Consider the following 17,162-nt stretch of genomic DNA (forward strand, 5'->3'; position numbering starts at 1 on the left):
CATGGTTTCCTGAAAGGAAAATCCTTCCTGACAAACCTACTGCAATTCTTTGAGGAAATTAAAGCAAGGTAGACAAGGGAGATGCAGTAGATGTGGTGTACTTGGATTTTCAGAAGGCCTTTGACAAGGTGCCGCACATGAGGCTGCTTAGCAAAATAAGAGCCCATGGAATTACAGGGAAGTTACTAGCATGGGTGGAGCATTGGCTGATCGGCAGTAAACAGAGAGTGAGAATAAAGAGATCCTATTCTAGCTGGCTGCCGGTTACCACTGGGGTTCCACAGGGATCAGTGTTGGGACCACTGTTTTTTATGATGTATGTCAATGATATGGATTACGGTATTAATGGATTTGTGGCTAAATTTGCAGATGATACAAAGATTGGTGGAGGAGTGGAAACAGAGAGCCTACAGAGAGACTTAGATAGTTTAGGGGAATGGGCAAAGAAGTGGCAAATGAAGTACAACATTGGAAAGTGTATGGTCATGCACTTTGGTGGAAGAAATAAACGGGCAGACTATTATTTAGATGGGGAGAGAATTCAAAATGCAGAGTTGCAAAGGGGCTTGGGAATTCTTGTGCAGGATACCCTAAAGGTTAACCTCCAGACTGAGTCGGTTGTGAAGAAGGCGAATGAAATGTTGGCATTCATTTCTTGAGGTATAGAATATAAGAGCAGGGATGTGATGTTGAGGCTCTATAGAGCACTTGTGAGACAACACTTGGAGTATTGTGTGCAGTTTTGGGCTCCTTATTTTGGAAAGGATATACTGACATTGGAGAGGGTTCAGAGAAGATTCACAAGAATGATTCCAGGAATGAAAGGGTTACTGTATGAGGAACGTCTGGCAGCTCTTGGGCTGTATTCCCTGTTGTTCAGGAGAATGAGGGGGGATCTCATAGAAACATTCTGAATGTTAAAAGGCCTGAACAGATTAGATATGGCAAAGTTACTTCCTATGGTAGGTGATTCTGGGACAAGAGGGCACAACTTCAGGATTGAAGGATGTCCATTTAGAACAGAGATGCAGGGAAATTACTTTAGTCAGAGGGTGGTAAATCTGTGAAATTTGTTGCCACGAGCAGCTGTGGAGGCCAAGTCATTGGGTGTATTTAAGGCAGAGATAGATAGGTTCTTGATTAGCCAGGGCATCAAAATGTATGGAGAGAATGCAGGGGAGTGAGGATGACTGGAAGAATTGGATCAGCCCAAGATTGAATGGCGGAGCAAACAGAATGGGCTGAATGGCCTACTTCTGCTCCTATATCTTATGGTCTTATGGAAACCAGAGTAGCCAAAGGCAAACCATATAGACATGGGGAGAATGTACAAACTCCTTACAGACAGCAGCCTCAAGAAACATACTCAGGTATCTCAACAGGGACAGAAGAGTGAAGAGTCAGGGTAACAAATATGCCAAGGCATGGTAGTGTAGTATTTATCATAATGCTACTACAACACCAGTTATAAAATCAAGGTTCGACTCCTGCCGCTGTCTGTAAGGAGATTTGTACGTTCTCCTTGTGACTGCGTGGGTTTCTTCCACAGTGACTTGCGGACCGCTCAATCCTCACTAATTTGATTAGACGCAAACGATACACTTTGCTGAATGGTTTGACGTACATATGACAAATAAAGCTAATCCTTTTATCCTTTTTGTCTTTTAAGGTTTAACAGGCTGCAGACCAGGCGCCGGTAAGTAGGATTAATATGGACAGGATGATGGCTAGCATGAACATGGTGGGTGGAAGGGCTTGTTTCCGAGCTGTGTGACTCCAACTCAACGTGCTTTGCAGAGAGGAGTGATTGGCAAGCATCAGGAGGCAGAAGGGAATTTTCTTTCTTTATTGAGATACAGTGTGGAGGAGGCCCTTCCAGACTTTCAAGCCACACCGCACAGCAACCCACAGATTTAACCCTAGGCTAATCATAGGACAATTTACAATGACCAATTAACCTGCCAATGGTACGTCTTTAGACTACGGGAGGAAACCAGAGCAACAGGAGGAAACCCAGGCGGTCACAGAGAGAAAATACAACCTCCTTACAGGCAGTGTCGAGAAATGAACTCGAGTCGCTGGTGCTGTGAGTGTTGTGCTAACCACTACGCCACCATGGAACACAATCTACAAACCATCTCTGAACAGGTTAGTGTAGGGAAGGGAGGAGATGGGGATAGGAAGGGAGGAGATGGGGATAGGATGGGAGAGGGAGATGCTGAGGAAAAAAGATTGGGAATGATCTGTAGGAATATAGATCCTGGTCACTTAAGGCCAGATGGAATGGAGGACAAATGAGGAAAAGATGCACAGAGGGACAATGAAGAAGTTATAAAGCATGATATACATCCTTACTGATACCACCCCGAGATAGCCATCCTGAAGAATTTTTACCCACCAGACACAACTAGTTCCTCCCTACCACCACTCTCCTCCATCTGGCAGAACTGGACCTCACTCTCAATAACTTCTCCTTTGGCTCCTTTCACTCTTAACAGGCGACGCTTCACCTGTGAGTCTGTTAGAGTCATCTACTGTATCCGGTGCTCCCAGTGTGGCTTCCTGTATATCAGTGAGACCCGACGTAGATTGGGAGACCGCTTCGCCGAGCACCTGTGCTCCACCAGCCAGAAAAAGCGGGATCTCCTACTGGCCTCCCATTTTAATTCAACTTCCCATTCCCATTCCGACATGTCAGTCCATGGCTTCCTCAGTGAGGCTACGCTCAGGTTGGAGGAGCAACACCTTATATTCCATGTGGGTAGCCTCCAATCTGATGGCATGAACATAGATTTCTCAAATTGCCCTCCCCTTTCCTTCACCATTCCCATTTCTCTCTCTCACCTCATCTCCTTACCTGCCTATCACCTCCCGCTGGTGCTCGTCCTCCTTCCCTTCTTCCATGGCCTTCAGTCCTCTCCTATCAGATTCCCCCTTCTCCGGCCCTTTATCTCTTTCACCAGTTGACTTCACAGCTCCTTACCTCACCCTTCCCCCTCCCAATACTGCCTTTTCCTGTCCTGATGGAGGGTCTCATCCTGAAACGTCAAATGGTTCCTTTTTTTCCATAGATGCTGCCCGGCCTGCTGAGTTCCTCCAGCATTTTGTATGCATTACTTTGATTTCCAGCATCTGCAGACTTTCTCTTGTTTTAGAGTTTTTACCTACTCTCTCGCCACAGATACACTTGTGAGAATAGGATCATGTGTGTGTTCAACCCATTTTATTCTAAAGACACTTACCATGGAGTGTGCCAACAGGAAGATCTTCAGATCTGGGAAACGGTATTTCATCATGTTGATGTGCTGTAGGCAGTCACGGACGTATACACTGAAGTTAGGCACGCTCAGGCGCTGGCCTTCACTCTGCCCGTGGCCAACTACAGAAGGAGGCAAAGAACAGCAAGTAAGTTAGATTGAACAATTGGATGAGAAGGTCCTTCTGAAACAGAGCTTGGCATCCTTCTCAATCTTTGTCTCAAAACATTGCATGTTGGAGCCTCTTATATCCAGGTGTTCACAAAAAAACATAGAACATACACTCAGTGGCCACTTTATTAGGTATACCTGCACATTTGCTCATTAGTGTAAACGCCTAATCAACCAATCACGTGGCAGCAAGTCAATGCATAAAAACATGCAGACATAGTCAAGGGGTTCAGTTGTTATTCAGACCGAATATCAGAATGGGAAAGAAATATGATCCAAGTGACTTTGACTGTGGAATGATTGCTGGTGCCAGATGGGGTGGTGTGAGTATCTCAGAAACTGCTGATCCCTTGGGCTGTCCGCTCGATCTAAGCCTCTTATCATCTTATCCCTAGCAAGTCACCTCTCATCTTCCTCCTCTCCAAAGAGAAAAGATCTAGCTTGTTCAGCCTTTCCTCATGGGACATACTCCCTGATCCAGGCATCATCCTGGTAAATCTCCTCTGCATCCTCTCCAAAGCTTCTACATCCTTCCTAAAATGAGGTGACCTGAATTGAACACAATGCTCCAAGTATGATCAGACTAGGTTTTTCTAACACTACAACATATCATCACAGCTCTTAAACTCAATCTCAATAAATTAAAAGCAGACTGATATATCTTCCCTGATTTGATCCAGCTGCTCTCTCTATTTGGTTATAATTTGTAACTACTGAGTTAAAAACAAACTTCACATAAATTGTGGAAAAAAGTACTGCTGATTGTTTCTATTCTTGCCAGTTTATCTTCGTTAGAGATGATTCATACTTTTCATTATCATTAGTTCAAGCTCTTAACATATTTTACATATTCGCCTCAATGTTCCAGTTTCCACAATTAGCCAGTCTGCCTTTAACTCCTATTAAGGTAATCTATTTTCTCATGTCTTTAATTCATTCCCAATGGATTTAGCCTCTAAAACACTATAGTTGTGTTGTTGCTATCATGGGATCAAACTCTCCTTATCGCCTTCCCCAGATTTTCTGATTATGACATTATGTGTACTTTGTTTATTAAGAGTTACAGCGTGGAATATGCCCTCCCGGCCCAACGAACTGCACTACCCAGCAACCTACCTATTTAACCCTAGCCTAATCACAGGACAATTTTCAGCCATTAACCTGCTAACTGGTACATGTTTGGACTCTGGGAGGAAACTGGAGCACCCGGTGGAAACACAAATGAACACAGGGAGGATGCACAAACCCTTTACAGATGGCATCCGAACTGAACTCCAAACTCTGACGTCCCGAGCTGTGATAGCGTCACTTTTGTGGGCTGTGGCACCGTATATAATGTCAAGGATTCTGACTTTAATTGCCACGTTAAATCATCTCTGACACTGCAGAACAAGAGAGCTTGTTGTTGACTTGAGAAAAGGGCGGGTGGGGGGGTGCTGCACAATCTCTGACTTACATCAACTGTACCGAGGTTGAGAGTGCTGAAAGCTTTATGCTCCTAGGAGTGAACGTCACCACTAGCCTCTCCTGCTCCAGCCACATAAATGCCACAGTCAAGAAAGCTAACCAATGCCTCTACTTCCTGAGGAGGATATGGAAACCTGGTATCTCTCTATTGACCCTCACCGATTTTTATCGAGAGCATGCTGTCCGGATTCAGTACATCAGAGCTTGGTATGGCAACTGCTCTGCACATGACTGCAAAAAGCTGCAGACAATTGTGGACACAGCTCAGTATATCATGGAAACCAGCCTTCCTTCTATGGACTCTGTCTACACTTCTCACTACCTTAAGAAAGCAGCCAGCATAACCAAATACCCACACGGAACATTCTTGCTTCTCACTCCCACTCATCGGGCAGAAGATACGAAAGCTGAAAGCATGTACCACCAGGCTTTATAACAGCTTCTATCCCACTATTGAGTGGTCCCCTAATACAATTGTATGGACTCTTGACTTCACAATCTACCTCGTTGTAACTTTGTACTTTGTTATCCAACTGTACTGAACTTTCCCTGTAACTGTAACACTCTGTGTGTGGTTTTGTTTTCCTTGTACTACCGCAAAGCCCTGGTATAATGAAATGGTGTTTATAGATGGATGCAAAACAAAGTTTCTTGCTGTATCTCAGTACAGGTTGGTCATGACCAGAATTAAATCCTGCCTGAGCAAGTACTGCAACTTGCCTAATGCTTTAACAGCAGACACAATCTCACTGGCTCTCCACTCTGGTTTGGAGTATCTAGATAATTGCAAGGCATACCCCAGACTGCTGCTTAGCAATTGCAGATTGACATTCAACACCATCAGCCCCTCAGTGTTCATCACCACCTACTAAACCTCAGCCTCTGTACCTCCATCACCAGGATCCTCAGTGGGAGACCACAGTCAGTACAGTTTGATAGTAATGTCTCCTCCTCATGGACAATCAATATACAGGCTCACCTCCAGCATGGGTATTTTACCCACTGCTCTGCACTCGCAACACCCATGTCTGTGGAAATGCCATCTATAAACTCCCCATTAACAGGACTGTTGTCAGCAGAATCTCAGATGGTGATGAGGTGGTCTACAAAGTACAAAGTAAATTTTATTATCAAAGTACATATCTCATACAACTGTGATTCTTTTCCCTGCGGGCATACTCAGCAAATCTATAGAATAGTAACTATAACAGAATCAATGAAAGATCAACCAGCGTGCAGAAGACAACAAACTGTGCAAATGAAAATATAAATAAATAAGAATAAATATGAAATAATGAGATAAAGAGCCCTCAAAGTAAGATAATTGGTTGTGGGAACATTTCAATGATGGGGCAAATGAATGTAGTTATCCCTTTTCAATCAAAAGCCTGATGGTTGAGGGGTAGTAACTGCTCTTGAACCTAGTGATGCGAGTCTTGAGGCTCTTGTACCTTCTACCTGATGGCAGCAGCGAGGAGAGGGGATGACCTGCGTGGTGGAGATCTCTGATGACAGATGCTGCTGTCCTACAACGGTGTTTTACATAGATGAGCTCATTGGTTGGAAGGGCCTTACCCATGATGCACAAGGCCAAATCCACTACCTTTTGTGGGATTTTCCATTCAAGGGCATTGGTGCTTCCACACCAGGCCATGATGCAGCCAGTCAATACACTCTCCACTACACATCCATAGAAGTTTGCCAAAGTTCTAGATGTCATGACTAATCTCCGCAGAATCCTAAGAAAGTACAGGCGCTGCCATGCTTTCTTTGAACATAGAACATAGAATAGTACAGCACAGTACAGGCCCTTCGGCTCACAATGTTGTGCCGACCCTCAAACCCTGCCTCCCATATAACCCCCCACCTTAAATTCCTCCATATACCTGTCTAGTAGTCTCTTAAACTTCACTAGTGTATCTGCCTCCACCACTGACTCAGGCAGTGCATTCCACACACCAACCACTCTCTGAGTAAAAAACCTTCCTCTAATATCCCCTTTGAACTTCCTACCCCTTACCTTAAAGCCATGTCCTCTTGTATTGAGCAGTGGTGCCCTGGGGAAGAGGCGCTGGCTATCCACTCTATCTATTCCTCTTATTATCTTGTACACCTCTATCATGTCTCCTCTCATCCTCCTTCTCTCCAAAGAGTAAAGCCCTAGCTCCCTTAATCTCTGATCATAATACATACTTTCTAAACCAGGCAGCATCCTGGTAAATCTCCTCTGTATCCTTTCCAATGCTTCCACATCCTTCCTATAGTGAGGTGACCAGAACTGGACACAGTACTCCAAGTGTGGCCTAACCAGACTTTTATAGAGCTGCAGCATTACATCGCGACTCTTAGACTCTATCCCTCGACTTATGAAAACTAACACCCCATAAGCTTTCTTAACTACCCTATCCACCTGTGAGGCAACTTACACAAGACAGGTGTGAGACACATCAGCTGGTTGAGTGGCATTGCAATAACAACTTTGCACTCAACATCAGCAAGACCAAGGAAATGATTATCCGCTCCCCTCCATTGATGCTGCCTGACCCACTGAGTTCCTCCACCAACATGTTCCTCCAGATTCCAGCACCTGCAGTCTCTTGTTGCTGCAATTAAACCTTGACCCTCTCACCTTCAACATATACCCTCTAGTTCTTGATTCTCCAACACTGGGGAAAAGATTGCATGCATTCACCCTTTTGATGTCCCTCAAGATCTTACTTAAAAGAGAGCATCTCTGACTCAGGAAGGAGCCTTAGGTCCCATACCACCAGATTCAGGAACAGTTATTACCCTATAATCATCAGGCTCCTGAACCAGTGGAGATAACTTTACTCACCTCAACTCAGAACTGATTATACAACCTACAGACTCACTTTCAATAACTCTACAACTCAGGTTCTCAGCATTATTTATTCACTTATCTATTTATTTAGTTGTTTATTTATTTAATATTTGTCTTCTTTTGCACATTGGTTGCTCATCAGTCTTTGCATGTAGCGTGATTCTATTCTATTTCTCTTATTGAGAATACCCACAAGAAAATGAATCTCAGGGATGTATATGGTAACATAATACATTTACTTTGAACTTTAAACTGACCAAGCAGTTTTGCCAGAGTCCTGCACTAGACGGTTCACCCATCAGGAGTTCTCAACCTGGGGTGCATGAACCCCTCAGTTAGTGGCTAGGCTCCATAGTATAAAAAAGGTTGGGGACCCCTGAAATGGTGTACTCAAGTCATCAAGTTTAATGTCTTTTAACTATATACACATATATAATGTATATAGAAATAAGCCAACATTTTGCTGAACCGGGGTTTACAGCACAGTAGTATACATAACACATGTAGCAGATAATTTATGAAAGTCAGGATAAGATCTACAGATGAAATATGCATAAATAAACAAAGTAAAATGCATATCTAAGTATTGTAAAATACAGAACAGATTAACCTGTGACACTTTGAATGTGATGTGGCAGGGAGTTCAGTACCCTAATGGCCTAAGGGAAGAAACTGTTTCTCATCCTGACCATTCTTGCCTTTGTGCATTGGAGTCTCCAGCCTGATGGTAGAAAGTCAAAGAGGATGCTGGATAGACGAGTGGGATCCTTGATAATACTAATTATTAATAATAGTAAGTCTCTGGAGAGGGATGGGAATCTACAACAGGTGGTGAGAGAAGATTGTTCAGAATTGCATTCACTTTACATGCTTGTCACCTAAACACTTCCCCATAAAACATCCAAACCCTAATATTAACAACACGTGTCTGGTGCGTGAATTCACCACCCTCGTCAATCTCTTTTAGAGTAAAGCCTCATTATAATGCAGGCATTGCATCCATGTGCCTGCATCTCCACGTTCTCTGAATCCAAAGGTCTCCCTGAGCAGCCTCCCACCCTTCCACACTCCATAAATTTGAGCTCATCTGAAATTCCAGCTGATAGAATTGCATCACTAATGAAGACTTTTGGGCGGTGTTTGCTTTACAGAGTTATCCAATTAATCCTCTTCATCTGCTCTTTTCCCCGGAGCATCACCAATTATTTCTTTGAACATTTTATTTTTAGTTCAATAACCTCATCAGAGAATGCATCCAATTTAAGACAATGAGTAAAATGAGACCATTCAGCCCACTGAGACTACTCCACCATTCCTCATGGCTGATTTATTATCTCTGTCATCCCCATTCTCTGGCCTCCTCATAACCTTTGATGATTTTACTAATCAGGAACCTCTCAATGACACAACACACATCAAAGTTGCTGGTGAACGCAGCAGGCCAGGCAGCATCTGTAGGAAGAGGTGCAGTCGACGTTTCAGGCCGAGACCCTTCGTCAGGACTAACTGAAGGAAGAGTGAGTAAGGGATTTGAAAGTTGGAGGGGGAGGGGGAGATTCAAAATGATAGGAGAAGACAGGAGGGGGAGGGATGGAGCCAAGAGCTGGACAGGTGATAGGCAAAAGGGGATACGAGAGGATCATGGGACAGGAGGTCCGGGAAGAAAGACAAGGGGGGGGGACCCAGAGGATGGGCAAGAAGTATATTCAGAGGGACAGAGGGAGAAAAAGGAGAGTGAGAGAAAGAACGTGTGCATAAAAATAAGTAACAGATGGGGTACGAGGGGGAGGTGGGGCATTAGCGGAAGTTAGAGAAGTCGATGTTCATGCCATCAGGTTGGAGGCTACCCAGATGGAATACAAGGTGTTGTTCCTCCAACCTAAGTGTGGCTTCATCTTTACAGTAGAGGAGGCTGTGGATAGACATGTCAGAATGGGAATGGGATGTGGAATTAAAATGTGTGGCCACTGGGAGATCCTGCTTTCTCTGGCGGACAGAGCGTAGATGTTCAGCAAAGCGGTCTCCCAGTCTGCGTCGGGTCTCGCCAATATATAAAAGGCCACATCGGGTGCACCGGACGCAGTATATCACCCCAGTCGACTCACAGGTGAAGTGTTGCCCCACCTGGAAGGACTGTTTGGGGCGCTGAATGGTGGTAAGGGAGGAAGTGTAAGGGCATGTGTAGCACTTGTTCCGCTTACACGGATAAGTGCCAGGAGGGAGATCAGTGGGGAGGGATGGGGGGACGAATGGACAAGGGAGTTGTGTAGGGAGCGATCCCTGCGGAATGCAGAGGGAGGGGGGGAGGGAAAGATGTGCTTAGTGGTGGGATCCCGTTGGAGGTGGCGGAAGTTACGGAGAATAATATGTTGGACCCGCAGGCTGGTGGGGTGGTAGGTGAGGATCAGGGGAACCCTATTCCTAGTGGGGTGGCGGGAGGATGGAGTGAGAGCAGATGTACGTGAAATGGGGGAGATGTGTTTTTTAGAGCAGAGTTGATAGTGGAGGAAGGAAAGCCCCTTTCTTTAAAAAAGGAAGACATTTCCCTCGTCCTAGAATGAAAAGCCTCATCCTGAGTGCAGATGCGGTGGAGACGGAGGAATTGCGAGAAGGGGATGGCGTTTTTGCAAGAGACAGGGTGAGAAGAGGAATAGTCCAGATAGCTGTGAGAGTCAGTAGGCTTATAGTAGACATCAGTGGATAAGCTGTCTCCAGAGACAGAGACAGAAAGATCTAGAAAGGGGAGGGAGGTGTCGGAAATGGACTAGGTAAACTTGAGGGCAGGGTGAAAGTTGGAGGCAAAGTTAATAAAGTCAACGAGCTCAGCATGTGTGCAGGCAGCAGCGCCAATGCAGTCGTCGATGTAGCGAAGGAAAGGTGGGGGACAGATACCAGGATAGGCACGGAACATAGATTGTTCCACAAACCCAACAAAAAGACAGACCTCTCAATGACAATGGCTTTAAATACACCCAATGACTTGACCTCCACAGTCATCTGTGGCAATGAATTCCATAGATACACCACCCTATGGCTAAAGAAATTCCTTCTCATCTCTGTTCTAAAGGGACATCCTTCTTCTCTGAGGCTGTCCAACACTCTGTGACTACAGGAAACATCATCCCCACATCCACTCTACCTGAGCTTTTCAATATCCAGTAGGTTTCAATGAGATTCTCCCCAGCCCCCATTCTTCTAAAGTACAGGCCCAGAGTCATCAAGCATGACTCATATATTAACCCTTTCAGTCCTGGACTCATTCCCAGGAACCTCCTCTGGACCCTCTCCAATGCCAGTACGTAATTTCTCAAATAAGGGGCCAAGAACTGTTCACAATACTCCAAGTGTGCTCTGACCAATGCCTGATAAAGCCACAGGATCAGGCGTCCATGTGAGCTGCAGACATGAGGGGCAGTACACAAATCGGCAAGTTCAGAGTTCGCCATCCCGTCATCGGCTAGTCCTGGTGTCAATACCAAAGATCAAAGCCCGAAGGTCGATCAGAAGTCAAAGGCCGATGGCCGAAGCCCTGGGTGTACAAGTCCTGGAGTTCACTAGGGAAGCTAAGAGTCCCTTTGTTTGTGAGTCCAATGAAGGCTGGAGCCACGGAGGCTTCTCCTGCAGTTGGAGGACTGTCTGTCTGTGTGGGTGGGTGGGTGGTTGGGTGGAAGGAACCTTTAAGCTACTCTAAGATCAATCTAACCATTCACTCCTACATAGCCCTCAGTTTTTCTATATTCCATGTGTTGATCAAAGAGTTTCTTAAGCACCCCTAATGTACTTGCCTCTACCAGCATTCCAGCACTCACCACTCTCTGTGTAAAAAGAACTCCCCTTTGACATCCCCCTATACCTTCCTCCCTTGTATTAGCTATTTCCATGCTGGGAAAAAAGGTCTCTGTTCATCCACTCGATCTATGTCTCTTATCATCTTCTACACCTTTGTCAACCCTCCTTTGTCCTAGAGGAAAGCCTTAGCTTGCTCAACCTATCCTCACAGGACATTCCCTCTTGTCCAGACAGCCTCCCGTGTGCCGCTGGGAGGTAAAAGGGGATGCCCATGAAACAGAAGATAATGGAAATTGCCAAAATAGACACAAGAAAAGCAAAAACGCTTGTTTCAACCTAAAATGAGTGGCTAAAGGACAGATTTAACTCAGAACAGAATCCATCATTGAGGACCCCACCATCCAGGCCAGACTTTCTGCTCACTGCTGCCATCAAGGAGGTGGTACAGGAGTCCCACACCACCAGCTTCAGGAACAGTTATTACCCCTCAACCATCAGGTCCCACACCACCAGGTTCAGGAACAGTTATTACCCCTCAACCATCAGGTCCCACACCACCAGGTTCAGGAACAGTTATTACCCCTCAACCATCAGGCTCCTGAACTAGAGGGGATAACCTCAACTCTGAACTGATTCCATAAACTATGGACTCGCTTTCAAGGACTCAAGTTCTCAGTGTTATTTATTTACTTATTTGTTTATTGTTTTTTCGTATTTGCACAGTTTGTTTATCAGTCTTTGTGTGTGACTTTTCACTGATTCCATTGTATTTCCTTATTCTCCTGTGAATTCCTGCAAGAAAATGAACCTCAGGATAGTATAAGGTGACATATATACACTTTGATAATAAATTTACTTTGAAATTTAAAATATGGCTTCAACCAAAATTGTACCAGGTGGTTCATTAGGCTAAAGCAACCTCTGGCCATGCCAAAGGAGCCAGAGATATTTGCATCTCAATGTCAACACAAGAGAACCAGAGAGAAGTAAAGACAATGTCAGGAAGGGAATTAGGTATATTTTTATCAAGTAAAAATATGCAAGGCTGCAGCAAAAGATGGGGGTGGGTACAACTTCAGAGGTGTTGCTGGGTACAATAGGTTGATGGATGTTCTGCTGCACCACGTGGATTTATTTTATTTCATTTAGAATCACAGTAGAGTGACAGGCCCTTCCAGCCCAGCAAGCCTGCGCTGCTTAATTACACCCATAAGACCAATTAACTACGAATGTCTACATCTTTGGGAATTGGGAGGAATCTGGAGCACCCATGTTTGCACACTAGTTGAACGCCTAAGCTGGTGCAGTCTTCCATTGGTTCTATTACGGTTATTATTGAGTATGCCCACAAGAAAATCAATCTCAGGGTTATATACGGTAACATATATGTACTCTTGACTTTGAGCTTTGTGGTCATGGGGAGAAGGTACAAACTCGTTACAGACAGCAGCCAGAATTGAACCCTGAATTGTTGGCACTGTAACCACTACGTGACTGTGTCATCCCTATATCATGATTGTATTTCCCCTAGCCTCTTAACCTTTCAAATATCCGCCCTGCTCCGATTCTAACCTCCTGAATGTTCTCAATTTTAATTTTTACTTCCTCTCCCTGGTAAAATGCCTTCTGTAAACCTCTCTGTTACTCTTGCTTCCTTTGAGACATTCTTTCAAACCTATTCCACCCAGCATTGAGCCATCTCCCCCAAAGTTTCTTTAAATCAAGTTTGCATCCTCAGAGTAAAGGGACACCCCCCCAGGATAGAGATGAGGAGGAATTTCTTCAGCCAGAGTTTATTGAATCTGTAGACACGGATGGTATCCAGTCTGCTTAAGACAGATTGATATGCCCCTGATTGGTAAATGGGTTAGGGTCATGGCAATAAAACATGAGAATGAGGCTGAGGTTAAAAAAAAAAACACATGATTGAATGCTGAAATAGACTCAATGGGCCAAGTTGGCTAATTCCGCTCCTATATTTGATGGTCTTATATCTTTACTGATACCCCTGTGAATACTCCTGTAAAAAAAAGTTATGAACTCCATTTCCTTACTCCACAGACCAGGATCTGGCATGATCCTGTGTGAGAATTGTTCTGCTAGGGTGTTAGAATGTTAGAGTGTTAACTGTGGGCACGTGGCCAAGTGGTTAAGACGTTCGACTAGCGATCTGAAGGTCGTGAGTTGTGAGCCGAGGCAGCGTGTTGTGTCTTTGAGCAAGGCACTTACTCACTGCATTGACACTGGTGCCAAGCTGTATGAGTCCTAATGCCCTTCCCTTGGACAATATTGGTGTCGTGGAGAGGGGAGACTTGCAGCATGGGCAACTGCTGGTCTTCCATACAACCTTGCCCACGCCTGCGCCCTGGAGAGTGAAGACTTTCCAGGCACAGATCCATGGTCTCGCAAGACTAACGGATGCCTAAGAAGAGTGTTAACTAAGTGGATAGCTCCATTCAAAGTCAGGAGGTTATCAAATCCAGAATTCAAACAAATTAGGGATGAGATTCAAGTGAACTAATCATTAAAGGGTGTTTTTGGTGTGTAATAGAATAGAATCGAATAGAACTTTATTGTCATTGCTCAAGACAACAAGATTGCATTGCAACTCCAGTCCATGCTAAACAGATATTTACAATGCATGCGGTATAGCTTAATTACTGGGTATGTCACATTAAGTACTGGGGTATGCCATATTCTTGAAGGTATTGTTCTACAGAAAAGATGGCAAACTCTAGCCTGTTCAACTGGTATTAGTAGGTCAGCTATGTATTCAAAGGCTGCAGTCATTAAATGTATATTTAAAATCTCTTGGCACCATTCATAAAAAATCTCTTGATAGCTCGGCCAACTTTTTTCCCCTCAACCAACACCCTAAAAATAAGACTCATCCCGTAACTTTTAGGATACCAGGAACAGGAAGTTGAGAGAAAGGCATATTCTGTGTTTATCATAGCTACAGTAAGAAATTACATTTATTTAACCATTAACCACATTTTGTTTCAGGTATTGTCATAATACAAGTTATCTCAGAAAGCAAATCCAAAGCAACACACACAAAATGCTGGAGGAACTCAGCAGGTCAGGCAGCATCTATGGAGGGGGAAAAACAATTGACATTTCGGGCCGAGACCCTTCATCAGGACGGAAAGGAAAGGGGTAGAAGAGGTGATCCACCTAGAGGAAAAGAATTTTAACAAAGACGAAGATCTTGCTCCAAGTAAGAACTGGAATTTGATTGTAAACAAGGTAGGAGAGGAATCCTGATTGGATGAGGACTAACCAATCAGGACGTGCAGAATACAGGTGTATAAATGCCACCAGACTAGATTTGCCCAGGCATCATCCCTGAAAATGATGGCAGAGTTTTTCATTGAAACATTGGTTATGATTGATTCCTTGGCCGGCTGGTGGTGCAATGGCATCAGCGCTGGACTCCAGAGCGAAGACTCCCGAGTTCGAATCCAAGGCCACCCCCTGAGCACGTTTTCCATCCGTGCCGGGTTGAGCGTCAAGCTAGCCACTGGGCCTCGTAAAAAAAAAAAGGGTCCAATCAGGAATGTTCATATCGTGACCTGGTTAATCCGAAAGGAGACCAATCCTGACACCACACGCCAGACAAGAATGGCTGACTGGCTGGTGCGACACGATAAAAAAAATTAATTCCTGTACCCAGCCCAAGAAAAGTTTATTCATTATATATGCCGGGAAAGCACTAGACCCTTTTTCCGATGATCCATCTGTTCACAGCACAAAAATTTAACCTTATAGAATTCACAAATTACTAGAGAAAGTAAGTTGGTCTTCATCAGTCAGGGGGTTGAGTTCAAGGGCTACGAGGTAATGTTGCAGCTCTATAAAACCCTGGTTAGACCACACTCCGAATATTGTGTTCAGTTCTGGTCAGCTCATTATAGGAAGAATATGGAAGCTTTAGAGAGGGTGCAGAGGAAATTTACCAGGATACTGCCTGGACTAGAGAGCATGTCTTAAGGAGTTAGGATGAGAGAGCCTGGGCTTTTCTCTTTGGAGTGAAGAAGGACAGGCGGTGACTAGATAGAACTAGACAAGATGATAAGAGACAGAGATTGAGTGGACAGCCAGACTTTTTCCCAGGGCAGGAATAACTAATATGAGGGGCATAATTTTAAGGTGATTGGAGCAAAGTAGAGGAAGGATTGTCAGAGGTGAGTATTTTTTTTAAACACAGAGAGTGGAAAACCCTGCCACGGGTGCTGGTAGAGGCAGATACATTAGGGACATTTAAGAAACTCTTACATAGAAACATAGATGATAGAGAAATGGGGGGCTATGTAGGAGGGAAGGGTTAGATTCATCTTAAAGTAGGTTAAAAGTTTGTCACAAATTGTGGGCCAAAGGGCCTGTACTGAGCTATAATGTTCTATGTTCAAATACAGGTAACCCATAAGACCATAAGACATGGGAGCAGAAGTAGGTCATTTGGCCCATCAAGTCTGCTCTACCATTCAACATGGGCTGATCCAATTCTTCCAGTCATCCCCACTCCCCTCCCTTCTCCCCAGACCCTTTGATGCCCTGGCTAATCAAAAACCTATCTATCTCTGTCTTAAATGCACCCAGTGTCTTGGCCTCCACAGCCATTTGTGGCAACAAATTCCACAGATTTATCACCCTCTGACTAAAGTAATTTCTCTGCACTTCTGTTCTAAATGGACGTCCCTCATTCCTAAAGTTATGCCCTCTTGCCCTGGATTCCCCTTCCATGGGAAATAACTTTGCCATATCTAATCTGTTCAGGCATTTTAGCATTCGGAATGTTTCTACGAGATCCCCCCTCATTCTCCTGCACTCCAAGGAATACAGGTAATCTCATCCCTAACAATCGATTCCAATGACTTCCCAACCACTGATATCAAGCTAACAGGTCTATAGTTTCCTTTCTGCTGCCTCCCACCCTTCTTAAATAGCGGAGTAACATTTGCAATTTTCTAGTCATCCGGTACAATGCTAGAATCTATCGATTCTGGAAAGATCATCGTTAATGGCTCTGCAATCTCTCCAGCTACTTCCTTCAGAACTCAAGGGTGTATTCCATCAGGTCCAGGAGATTTATCCACCCTCAGACCATTAAGCTTCCTGAGCACCTTCTCAATCGTAATTTTCACTGCACATACTTCACTTCCCTGACACTCTTGAATGTCTGGTTTAATGCAGATGTCTTCCACTGCGAAGACTGATACAAAATTCGCATTCAGTTCCTCTGCCATCTCTGCATCTCTCATTACAATATCTCCAGCGTCATTTTCTATTGGTCCTATATCTACCCTCGACTCTCTTTTTCCCTTTATATACTTAAAAAAGCTTTTAGTATCTTCTTTGACATTAGTCACCAGCTTCCTTTCATATTTCATCTTTTCCTTCCTAATGGCCTTCTTAGTTTCCTGCTGCAAGTTTTTAAAAGTTTCCCAATCCTCTATCTTCCCACCAGCTTTGGCTTCCTTGTATGCCCTCTCTTTTGCTTTTACTTTGGCTCCGACTACACTTCTCAGCCACAGTAGTGTCCTTCTTCCATTCAAAAATTTCTTCTTATTTGGTATATATCTGTCTTGCACTTCCCTCATTTATTGCAGAAACTCCAGTCATTGCTGCCCTGC

At 44.3% G+C, this 17,162-nt stretch overlaps 1 protein-coding gene across 3 annotated transcripts in view; it reads right to left on the reverse strand.

Annotated features, from left to right (window-relative positions):
* The window catches only part of mgll (monoglyceride lipase), a 114,337-nt gene that overhangs the window by 57,452 nt on the left and 39,723 nt on the right, over positions 1 to 17,162 (reverse strand). For all 3 annotated transcript variants that reach the window (XM_072280250.1, XM_072280251.1, XM_072280249.1), the window contains exon 4: positions 3,243 to 3,379. In XM_072280250.1, the coding sequence (XP_072136351.1) occupies positions 3,243 to 3,379 (137 nt within the window). The remainder of the gene's footprint in view (positions 1 to 3,242; positions 3,380 to 17,162) is intronic.

Source organism: Mobula birostris, chromosome 16 (genome assembly GCF_030028105.1).
Source record: "Mobula birostris isolate sMobBir1 chromosome 16, sMobBir1.hap1, whole genome shotgun sequence".
In the NCBI taxonomy this organism is placed as follows: domain Eukaryota; kingdom Metazoa; phylum Chordata; class Chondrichthyes; order Myliobatiformes; family Myliobatidae; genus Mobula; species Mobula birostris.